General features: G+C 46.2%; 1 protein-coding gene across 1 annotated transcript in view; it reads left to right on the forward strand.

Annotated features, from left to right (window-relative positions):
* LOC144174474 (corticotropin-releasing factor receptor 2-like) overlaps nt 1-12,109 on the forward strand; it is a 309,774-nt gene extending 297,665 nt beyond the window's left edge. The window contains exons 9-12 of the mRNA XM_077703189.1: nt 224-362; nt 4,927-4,968; nt 8,169-8,534; nt 11,766-12,109. Coding sequence (XP_077559315.1) covers nt 224-362; nt 4,927-4,968; nt 8,169-8,417 — 430 coding nt within the window. The 3' untranslated portion in view covers nt 8,418-8,534; nt 11,766-12,109. The remainder of the gene's footprint in view (nt 1-223; nt 363-4,926; nt 4,969-8,168; nt 8,535-11,765) is intronic.
* The last annotated feature ends 241 nt before the right edge of the window (nt 12,110-12,350 follow it).

Consider the following 12,350-nt stretch of genomic DNA (forward strand, 5'->3'; position numbering starts at 1 on the left):
TACTTACCCATTGTTCTTTGCGCACTCGCCGTTGCTGGTCGCGGGAATATTCATGTTCCTAGGAGACTAAAGCGGGACGTTGAAACAATGCCGTTATAAATTACCCTGTGCTCGTTCCGCCATTAATCTTGAGTACTGGGGCTGATGGGGAAAGAAACATTGTTGGTGGAGCAAAACTCATCGTCCTAAGTTGGGTGTTTTGCATTCCGGAAATCTTTCGCAGGAAAGCGATTAAGGCGACAGTGCTGCTGTTTCCGCTGCTGGGTATCACGCACCTGCTCTTCTGTATCAACCCCCAGGACGAAGACATGGGCCTCAAGGAGGCCTACATGATCATTAATGCCATCCTCCAGTCCTCGCAGGCGAGTACTCCATCCCGGCAGCAATAAACCTGTCTATCATTCTTTTTCTTTATTATTGTGCTTTAGCCTAGCGTTACATTCGCGCGTATGTAGTTAGTTTGCTGGTAGGGAATTCTCCGCATTAGCGAGAAGCACCTACTTTGTTCACCTTCCGAGAACACTAATGGTCTCCACACGCCTGAGAGCACAGCGCTTGCGTTTTCTCCAACTCCTCGAGTTGCGCCAACGCCAAGCTAGACCAATTGTTCACACTCCACTCAGCTGGGTGGTTCCCACTGCCTCACCGAGCCTGGTCTGCAGAGTGGAATGGGCTAGGTAAAAGTTGAACAGAAAAACTTAGGCTTTCTGCCTAATGGACTTTAGCGTTCTGGGCTTTCCTGCAACCAAGTACATGCAGTTAGGCACATTTCGCACATGATTGATGTCATTCCCATCTGTCCTTTTCTCACAGAGAGAGAGAATAAAACTCTACGTGATGAACTGCGTCAATGGCGAGTAATGATTCCTATATCTTAAATAGGTTTTCTTCGTCCCTAACTGCGCAGTGGAGTGGATGTTGTTTGCAGCGAATCGTTCTTCAACGCCTTTAATCTTAATTCCTTTAGTGCACTGAGCGAGTTGCTCTAGTCATGTGTTTACGGACACACATTTTCCCCTGTATCTCCAAAATAACAGTGGCAGCGCTGCGGGAAACCTATTTAAGTACTGCAGTCGCCTTATCATTTGTTGACACTTTTCCAACTTTCAAAGCATATCGTTTTCACGCCTTTTCTTTGCTGGTACGCAGCTGTTCAAACCCTGCCACACTTTTTGTAACTTCATTGCGAGAGATTAGAACTTTGAAGTTATTGGCACCTTTTTAACGGTGCGGACGTCGCGGTTTCTTTGCTCTGCGCGCCGCGCGTCACTTCACGTGGTAAGCTTCTGGTAGGTTCGTCGCAAAACGCTGTCTGATGCCGTTTGTTTAAGTTCACCCGTATTCGTTTAACCTTTGGGATCACGGTGATATCTGAATTTCTTGCCTTCAAAGTACTGCACAGTGTTAGCGCGTTGTCCCCGAATTGTCATACAGTATCAGAAAACCGATATCAGGGCTCGAGAACACTTCCCATATTTCGCAGGAATTGTATTGAAGGCTTGCGGAAGTGGTTCAGTAGCGCTACGAAGACGCGGGCTGGTCAAAATAGAATCATTTTTTTACGAGGCATTTGCGTCTTATTACCACTTCTTCCGCATTAAAGTCTATCTCCTGAGCAGTCCAGCATTATTGTCACATCAACTTCGAAAAACATAGCTCCGCCCCTTGCAGAGCCATATCAGCCATTATTTTTTATTTTATTTCTTCCTCCTGATTTTTAACCCCTTTTAACAGCTTTAATTTGTGAGTCAATTCCTCAAATCGTTCGTTTTTTTTTCCTTTGTTGCCCCTTGTGCAGAACGACTCCGCTCACTTAGGAACTTCCACGGTCTTCGTTTGTAGAAAAGCACCGCTGCGGCTTGTCGCACGCTCTCGTGAGACAGTTTGCTGCTGCCAGTAAGGCAGAATGCCTCGCACAGTACCTTAGTCAGGGGATCGGTGTATTTCTAGCCAGCTTTGAAGCGTTATTTTTTCGTTTTATTCTCGTAACAAGTGAAACCTCGACTAACTTGCAGGGCTAGCCACGCTATAGCGGAAAAAATGCCAGTCTACCCAATGCCTGTGTATCACCACATGTCCGTCTGTTTTCGTTGATTGCACTGATACGCTTCGCGCGCGACTGAATACTAATACAGTACACGTATACGTTGTGGTTCCAATGCTGCTTTTTCAGCTCTGCGATCGAAATACGCCGTCTCTTGTCCTCACCGGTAATAGATTACCGCTTTCTGGATAGAAAGGGACAAAAGAGGATCTGTCTAGGGATTCCGCAGCCTTTTTCTCGCGTAATCCCTTCGCCATACTGCTTGTTATGCTCGTCTGACCAATTCGCAGTTTTCTGTAGTGATTGGCTCGTTTACTTGCGACTATTCTTTTTATTTCCATATTTTCCTCAGGGCAAATTCTTTTGTAGCGCAAAGATTTTTATTTCTTGTTTGTTACCTTTTTTATACCAAGTAAAGCAAGTTCCCACCTCGCAGTCTGATAACAGATTAATCGGAATTGTCAATAATACTGCAACAAAGCCATTCACATAATTAGAAGAAAAAACTTAATGAAAGAAAATAACAGCAAAAGTTCTTCGTTTCCTGCAAAGTGTGTACTCTTTCATGCGGTAACATGCGATAGTGGTAAAGGCACGCGAGCATTCGAAAGCCATTTTCGTTGCTCATATTGTCAGTGTTCGATGTCTGATTCAACAGCAAGCATGTCTCAGAATTTCAAAGGAAAGCGACCCCCTTCTCCCCCTCTATTATTCGATATTTCCGGTATTTCATACGACGTGCATGTCTTTTCGTGTGAACAGCTAAAATTCTGATTATTTAAAGGGCAAAGCATCATTCATTGGTGTTTTCATAGGATGGCACTTTATCGAAAATAGACGCATGGATTATTCACCAGAATTTGTTCGATTTTGTATCGGTCATGTTCATTATGGGGACGGCAATATTATTGTGGGAATGTGTGCAAAGACCATCTTTCGAGTAGTGCGAGAGCACATGGATCGTATTGGCTTGAGGTATAGATTCAGTACGCGCATTAAAATTACTCTCCATTTATATGTGGAAGCAATATACTGAAAGTCTAGCGTCCTTACAAAAACCCCGAACCTACTTGGGGTCTGCGTGCATATTTGAAGAAGTGGAAAATCTACCCTGTAAATTGTTTCTTTGTGGTTGTTTAACGCGCCGACGCAACGCAGACGATGAGGCGCGCCGTAGTGGAGGGCTCCGGATTAATTTTGACCACCTGGGGATCTTTAACGTGCGCCGAAATCTCGTACACACGGGCGTTTTTGCTTTTCGCACCCTGTAGATTACGGTGCCTTGAATACACATACACCTCTAGTGGCAGCGGCAGTTGTTCATTGACACAGAAAATGCTAAAAGCGTCAAGACGGTCCCGCGCCCCATAAACTTCCCGGCACCAGAATTTGTGGCGTCACAAATAGTGAAACGACATTACGGAAGTTCTCCTGCTTCCACTTTATGTAAAAAAAAACAGTGACTTATAAATATGTAAACGCAAACTAAGCGTATCTTCCAACTTTTGCGGAATACGCGGTTAATAATAACACATCGTAGTTAGTAAACGTAACAGAATACGCTGCCTCCCCCCAGCACGCGGTAAGCCTTGTCTAAGATCCGATATAATGTTCAAATGGTGTGTGTGTGCTGCCAAACGATTTATACGAGTGACCATGATATCTGTAACCCCTCCTTAGCACCAGCGTGTATACATGCGACACGAAGTGCAAAAGAAATTATAGCCGTTCCACTCAATGTGAAAGCTGTCGGAAATGCAGAACAGTGATTCGCCATAATGGGCTGCAGCGCCGTTATCCGCTCACTGCTGCCATTCAATGCATTTCAAACTTCCCGCCTTCGCAGTGCTCGCTCGCCCCCTGCCGGAAACTGTGACAGCGGGTGTTCTGTTCTTCTTGCGCTTGCTTTAATTTCGTGTGCTAGAGCAGTTTTGCGTCATTTCAAACGCCAAATTTTTTTATTATGCGGCTGGAGCCTCTCTTTGGCGTTTAGCACGCGCCGTTTTTTTCTTGCGCGGCTGGAGCCTTTCTGTGTCATTTCGAACGGGCCATTTCTTTCTTGCGCGGCCGCTTTTGTCGCTTACTATCGTAAAAACCAACCAAAGAGCGTTCCTAACTAAAGGAACGCGGAGGCTGTCGGTTATATATACAGATTTTCCCTGAAATGTACCTGCAGTCTTCTTTACGCTAAATAACGGGGTATGACAATAAGTATGACAATGAGTATGAAAAAATAAGTATGAAAAAAAAAAATAAGTATGACAAGCGCCCCCGGTTCACGAGGTTTTAACGGTTATGACTATTTAAACCACATGATTTTCGAAGCCTCAGCGTGACCTCTTGACGACGGTACATCAGGCTCTACTTGGGTCCGTTATCTCGCTGCGCCGCCTCATTCCGGCAGTCGCATCGACCGTTAGCGAGCTGCGACTACAAGGCGAGCCCATGAAGCACTCTGCCCCTAAAAATCAAAAGCTATTAGCCCAATCGAATACGGGACTAAGCTTGCGGGCGACGCTTGCCCTGGCAAGTTAAGGTATTTTCTGCGCATCCTACTGGGGGCATTATAGCGCAGATTTTACCGGCTCGCTTGGTGCTCGTTCGCAGTTCCACCTCAGCTCCCTTGGCTTCACAAAGTCAACGCAAAGCACTTTTTAGCGAGCTCAATTACGGTAGAAAGAGAAAATCAGAGTGGGACAACAAAAGAATACTAAAGAAATGTATAATTTGATTATTTATTTCTAAGGAGACGAAGTGCTGTTTCACGTCGAACTAAAGAAAAATAACTACGAAAGGGGCGATCTTTCATTAAGGAAGAAGTCGTACAACATGTGCCCTACCGCTAAGGGTAATAAACACTCCTGTCTTTTCTTTTTCTTTAGGGCATCTTCGTGTCCGTCCTATACTGCTTCATGAATTCCGAGGTAAGACAGCCTCTTTTTGACACATTATCTCTATGTCTGTATGCATGTGTGTTGGTATAATGGGATGAAGGTGAGATGATGCATTCAATTATTGGTAGTTCTACGCAAAAAATTGTAATAAAATAGCGCTCGAAGAATTGTCATTTGGCGTTAGCTTCACCCGGAAGAACAGGCGACGTTACTAAAAACACCCAGGGAGACTCGAAGTATTGGATACTCCGATACAAAGTGGAAGGACACATAGTCGGGGTGACGTTAACTTCCTCGAACGGTAGTGAAACCATACTTAATCACAGCGCGAAGGACGGCACAGACCGAAAGATGAACGACTGGACAGGCGCTGACTCAGAACTTCTTGAAGCATCAGATAACAGATAACAGATAACAGATAAACCTTTTCGGAGCATCAGATAACACCATCCCTCCAAAGTGATTGGTCGCTTTCGCATGATCAGCCCTGCCACACCCAAAGAATTGGCTGGAACAGTCGCCCGGTAAACTTCGAAAACACGGCTTTTACCCTGCAGCATTTTGCAGGAAAGAAACTTTCTTGCCAACGGTCCAATTGAATGATTATGAGGTTTAACGCGCTGACGCTACACAGGCGATGAGCAGCGTCGTAGTGGAGGGCTCCGGATTAATTTTTACTTTATGAGGATATTTAAAGTGCGCCTAAACCTCAAACACACGCCAATAGGTCAGGTTGAAAGCACTAAGGGCAGTGTATGATTGGCAGGCCGACAAGAGATAGCGTTAAACACGCAAATTGTACTTTCTTAGGCATCATAGGACCGGACCCAGAGGTGGCGGGAGTGGGGGTGACTGCAACCATCGTATTCGTTTGGTGTAGACCTGTTCGCATACATTATCTAATAGAACATTATTAAACAATGAGCGTTTTGTTTTACTACCTATACGAGAGAGAGAGAGAGAGAAATGACCTTTATTTATTCGTCCTGCGAGAAAGGTGCGATGCCCCACTCCTCCCACAGCAAAACAGTGGTGTGAATAGGTTGTGTTGTTTGCAAATCATCTTATTAAACGCCTCCGTAAAGTAATTGAAAGAAGCGTTGCTCGGTTATTCTGACTGAATACCCCTCTGGCACAACTACACGAACCAAAGAATTTAATCATACTACTCCCCAGTTCCGCCAACCTCTACCCGACATGATGTCTTAAGAAATAAAACACCGTTAAGGGGCAGTAATAAGGGGAATTTCAAGCACACCGCATTCCCCCCCTTTTTTACAGTTTTATACACCGTCACTGGAGCCAGAAATGCATCATATTTAATTATAAACACGTGGAAGGCTCATGGCTTTTGCAAGCCTTTTAAGCGTGCAGGCGCATTCGAAGGTTCCCGTACGTCGTGCACACGCGACGGGTTCCCGCTGAAAGGTCGGGTCGCAGCGCAGTCTGACGAGCGAATAGGCTGCACAGCGTTCACCCGTATGAGTCAAAGATTTCCGGCGACGGGAAGGCTGGTTCGTCGAAGCGATCTAATTTAATCTCCAGCCCTCCAACGCATCGTCGGCGAATGGCAGATTGCCCGAGGCCCAGCTACGACAGCTTAAGCCTCATTTAGACTGCAATTACGGGATGGCTTCTCCGGAAATGATTCCACCTAAGTTCGGCCCGCGGTGCTCTTTTACCTTTTTTTTAAAAGGATACGTAATTGAAGCCCCTATTAACGGCGGTAATAGCGGCAAAAAATTGAATGGGAAGTAAGCGATATGTAACCGGAAGCTACACTATGGGCAGTCGAAAGTTAAACTGCGTATGACTAAAACATGAATTTCCGCTTATCGATCTAAAAGAACAGCTGCTATACCACTTCTCGTGTCTGTGTGTGCAAGTACATTCCCATTGTTCAAACCACTCTTTTGATGGCATTGACTAGTATGCTTTTTGTGCTTTCGCTAGACACGACTGGTGCTTTTAAAAGAACCGGCCGTGCCAAGTTTTCTTCGCTTGTGTTGTAGCATATCGGGGTCGTGCAAAACCCCCAGTTAAGCAGGCTATTGAGCCGCAGCGTAAGGACACAAAAGCAGGTGCTCGCCGTTATATGCATGCCAGCGAATGACCTATTTCCTCGTTTAATTCTTTTCTAATTATTACTAAATAATTCCAACAATGCGATAGCAAATTATAGATATTTTTGTTCCGTTTCTTGTTCTGTGATATACAAAATGTTAGCAATAATCGTGGTTCATGAGCATAACTGGGACATATTTTCTAGCGCAAAAAAGCAAAAGACGGGACTTAGAGAAGAATACGGATGGTACAAGCGCTAAGGACGGCGCCTATTGTACTAGCAACTACGTTAAGCTCCTTAAGTTAAGTTAGAGACGAGAACTTCTCTAAGTTTCCGTCTTTTTTTGCGCTAGAAAACATGTCCCAGTTATCTCACTACCAACTTGCCCAACGTTCCGCACTAATTAACGTAGTCTCTAGTACAATGGGCTCCGTCCCTAGCGTTTGTCCCGTCCGTATTCTTCTCTTAAGTTCCCTGCCTTTATTTTTTTTTTGTCGCACTAGAAAACATGCCTAAGTTATCCCAGTACAACTCACCCAACTTTCTGTACTAATTCACGAGCATAATGTCGAAGCTATAGTGCAAGCCTGTCTAGCTAACCCGTGCGCTATTCCGTATTCAGGAATGGACAGCTTTAAAGGCTCTAATAGGCGAACGTTGAACGCACTTGTGGAGTTAAATGTACTTAGTGTAGGAAAAAGATGAACATTCTAAGCGAACCAGGCTCAACGTCAACATTATGCCCTTCTGCTAAACGATGCCTCAGCCCTCGGCTCCCACGGGCATAAAGAAGCGTCGAAAGAAATGCGGATCGCTTCCCCGCACAAATTTCCACACTCTGGGCAGTCACTCTTGTTATCTACTTACCACTAAGCCGGCTAGAAGCTACTTTAGAGTTAAGTGCTTCACCCGAAGTAATTGTTAACAATTTTCAAGCCTTACCGGGCCTATATTCAGCTAACGCAGCGTTTTCATTATCACGCAAAGAGGAATGAACTTGAGAATAAAGTGCGGCATGCAGCTCCCTCAGAACGAAATATTTTTTCACCTTCGAATACGTGAAATTAGCATTCTGGACCGTAGCTTTGGAAGAGCTCCCAGTTCTGTGTTGCCAAACAAGCTCCCTAGCGCTCATCGAGCAACATTTCCTCACTCGCGGTTGCAGGTCCAGACGGCGGTGCGCAACGCCTACCTCCGGGCGGCCATCCGGCGCAACCCGAACAAGGAGCGGTCCTTCCTGAGGGGCGGCTACTCCCAGACCTCCACCGTGTTCATGTCGCATTTCAACGGCTCCGTGGCCGAGCACAGCGGGTCGCCCAAGGCGGGCTCCAAGGTGGTGCGCAAATACCCGCTGCGCGCCACGGCGGGGCCCCAGCGGATAGCCAGGAACCCGTGCGCCGTGGCCGCGGTCTGAGTGGTGCACCGTCCCTCTCGCCTATCCTCCTCCTCCCCCGCAGACGCTCTCTCTCCTCCTCTCCTTTGGCCGCTGCTCTTCACCCCGGCGGAGTGCCCTTCCACCGCGTCGCCCTGAGTGAGTGCTCTGCCGCCGGGCTGTGACGGTGGAACTCTGCTCTCGCGGGTTTTCGTGACAGGCACATTTAATAGTGCACTGGGGGTAACGGTGTCTCGCAGACTGGAAGCGGGGATGAGCTGGAACGTTGTCATTGGGACAAATAAACGGCGCGAAAGGTGGAAGGTCCCCTTGTTCCGAAGTAATGTGCGCAGTAAAACTTCCCTTTTCTGCCGCTTTGAAGTTCCTGACGCCACATTTGTTGGAAGGCGATAAATTTTGCTACAGCCAGAGCGGGAAGGCGAAGCTGGCAGTCTAGCCAGTTCATAACCATTCAACCTTATTGACGCAAAGTAATGAAGCAGAAGAAACAAATATCTGTCGATACACGATGCGGGCAATTGGAAGCCAGTGAGGCTTTGCCAGGGTTCTACGCTTTGAACATGTTATCTTGATGATAAGTGTATTTACCTTGTCAGGTGGAGAAATGGTGGTTCAATCTCCGAATTTAAAGCTCCGCATTTGTTTGTAATATACCAGGTGTGTGCTCCCTGTATACCTTCTTCCTCCGTCCTTCGTAATTCCTCCGTTTCTGTTACCGCCTGTCTCTCTCTTCCCACCTTTAAAAAAATTTCCTATTTCTACTCATTTCTCATTTCCTTCATGTATAAGAGGTCTTTCCAACGCCTTTGCGTTTAAATTCATGTCACCTTTGTCACAGCGTATTATTCTTCTCAAAACAAAAGAAACCCCTTTGTACTCCCATTTAAGTCAACGATGCGCTCTGACGCTTTCAGAATAAATGTTCTGGCATCTCACGGGAGCCTTAGCACGACCTATTCTTCTCCTCTCACCTGCGCTAGTGGCCCCCCGAGCGTCCTTCGGGGGAAGAAATTTTTTCTCTGTACGCCTGACCATGATCGTTTCCCGCGGCAGGGCGCTATTTACAATCACTTCCTACGGAAGTGGTACGGAAAGTCGGTAGGGGAAAGCGGGGTTTACACAACAGTTAAAAAGCAGGTAAAGGCAGCAGAGACGACGAAGTGGGCAGAGAGAATGGAAGCGAAAAAAACCCTGGAGACTTATAGGACAGAGAAACGGGAAATTAAGAAGGAGGGATTCTATGGCAATACGAGAGGCAGTGCGTTGCTCTTCGAGGCACGGGCAGGGTGCCTGAGAACCCGGGCATACACGGGTAGCTACAGGCAGCAGGATGAAACGTGTGCATGCTGCGGCAGTGATCGAGAAACTATAGAACATATTGTCAGGAGCTGCACAGAGATACGGCCACCGTGGGGTGAGGGGGAAACGACGCTGGCGGAGGCTTTGGGATTTGGGGCGAGGGGGAACCTCAACTTCAAGGCCATAGAGGTGGCGAAGAGGCGACTGGAGTGGTGGTGGAGGAAAAGCAGGGAAGGGATGGGTACGCAGGTTGAGTAATCATGCGGACGAGAATTTAGAACAGCGACGGGAGAAAAAAGGGGGGTGGGGGCGAGGAGTTTAAAACAGAAAAGAGGGAGAAATGGGAGGGAGGAAGCAAATCTATAGGTTAACCTGGGAGTAGGGCATGTAAACGTAATAAAACAGGCAAGTCGATTGCTGACAACCGACGCCCCGATTCAAAGGGAAAGCCACTAATCATCATCATCATCATCATCATCCTTTCCGACCCAGTGATGTTTCTCATAACAGTGTTTGGCGGTGCAAAGCATCGTCTTGGCTGTTGTGCACAGTGATTATATAGTCCTATGGCAATATTTTCTCATGGAGAAACTGTCTGTTTGCGCGGACTGTGATTTTGTTTGAGATCGTCATCTGAAGACCATTCGAGTAAAAAAAAGAGGGCAAAGTTGTGCTAAGCAGAGCGTGATGCTGTTCGTTTGGTAGGCAGGTAATTTTGAACTTTAGAATGGCAGAGCGCCAGAGATTTTGTGTAGTGACAGACTTCCTCCTTATCTAACAATGTTGATTGTTGTGGGGTAGATGAGAACTGTTGGTGATGTCTTTGCCACACCTACAACATGAGGATAGGGCCTGCCTTTAAAGCGTGCTTCACAGCAAGAACAATCATGATGCTAGGAAGGTAGCATACAGGGGTTCTGGCGGGAGGAACCTTACAACTTCGCCTGTTACAAGAGAACTTATGATAATTGTAGCGATAATTTATAATACTTTATTCTGCCAGAGGCATGGGCTGTCAAGGCAGTGTCAGAGCTGATTAGTAACCGCATTGCGTCCTTATAATTACTCAATATACTAGAGTAGTGTGAGTACATTTATCATGCTTACGTGTAATGGGCACCGTGTATATGACACGACAGCTCACAATCCATATTCTTGCCATATTTCAGATTGAAAGAGCGCGCGATGACGAAGCAGGGGATAAAGCATTTTTATCGGTTATCATTTTCTGTCGGTAGCACTTGTCAGGGCGGAAGAGGTTAGAGCGACAGCTGGTTTCACGCTGCGGGACAAGAACATACCAACACTTTTAAAGGTTTTCATTCACCTTCAAATAGTCATTAGTCACGTGGACAGATTTCCTTTAAAAGGCTACCATTTTCATGTTTCATTTTTATCTTGACTCCAGTTTTCTTCTTTTTTTCCTTTTTAGTCTACCATGTGGAGTTGCAATAGGGAGTTAAACAGGTGTAAAGAGAACACCAGTTTGGTGTGCTCGCTGTATTTTTTGCATTATGAGCTTCAAGATACTGCAGCTCATACTTTTTCCCTAAACCACTTAGGACAAGATCCCCTTCGAAGGGCTCTCAGGCAGACAAACAACAACAAAAAAGACGGTTTTGTTGTTTGGGGGTTGTCAAGCATAATGTTACTACTTTCGGCTCACCCACCGCCAAGCGTCGTTCGCTCGAAACAAAGGAGGGGGCTTAGACGTGGCGCCGGTCAGGAAAGGAATAACAATAAATTTAACGCACGTCGGCGCCAGATGTTGCTAACGTCTCAGAAGAGGCGTTTCATACCAACACTCAGCTCGTCTGTTTTTTGTTTGTTTTTGCACTGACGGTGGCAGGTTGCTGAAGCCGGAGAAAGCCAGCATCACGATTATGTGGCCAGTGATGCACAAAACAAACCTTGACGCAGGTATTTGGTGAAAAGAAAGATCGTCAACTGTTCTCTCTGTTGTATGCTTCTTCCGTGTCCGCCTACGCGCACTTTCTCTTTACGTCTTTCTGTCCAGTTTTCCTTTCCTCACTGTAAGCCTAACAATCACTCCTTTTGCCACTTTTACAGCCTCAAGAGGTCACGTCATCCTTGTCCAATAAAAAATCCCTGACTCCTTTACCTCAGGGTGCGTGAATCTGGTGCTTGAAATGGATGAAAGAAAACACTCAGGACCACCCGCGTGAAGTGAACCGTAAAGAGGTTGCACAGAAGAAAGAAATGCGAAGAAGTCACTTTCTAGACTTTCCGGTGTTCTCCGTGTTGTGTTATGTGGCGACGTGCCGTGCCAACCGCAGGTCTCCGAGCTTCTACCAAGAGCTATATTGATCCTCATGGCGTCCACATTTTATGCGGCTCCCTTGAATATGGAATGAAAAACATTCAAGTTGTTAATAATAAAGGACAAAAAAATATTGTCGATAACTTCGGCTGGGTTCAGCGTGTCCGTTCTTTTTTTTTTTCTTTTTTTTTTTGCGAAGGGAAGACAAGAGAATGAGCCCGCCAGCTGACGGCAATACACAAAGGTACAAACAACTCTCCTGTTTGATTTAGAAAACAGCTCGGCTTCTTTTCGCTGATGCGTCGATATTGGGGAGGGAACAACAGGGATAACGTCGAGCGCCAAGAGCGTAAAAGTAGTGTCGCGCCGGAGAA

This window comes from Haemaphysalis longicornis, unplaced genomic scaffold (genome assembly GCF_048455015.1).
Source record: "Haemaphysalis longicornis isolate Haplotype H1 unplaced genomic scaffold, Haemaphysalis longicornis Haplotype H1 scaffold_3, whole genome shotgun sequence".
NCBI lineage: Eukaryota > Metazoa > Arthropoda > Arachnida > Ixodida > Ixodidae > Haemaphysalis > Haemaphysalis longicornis.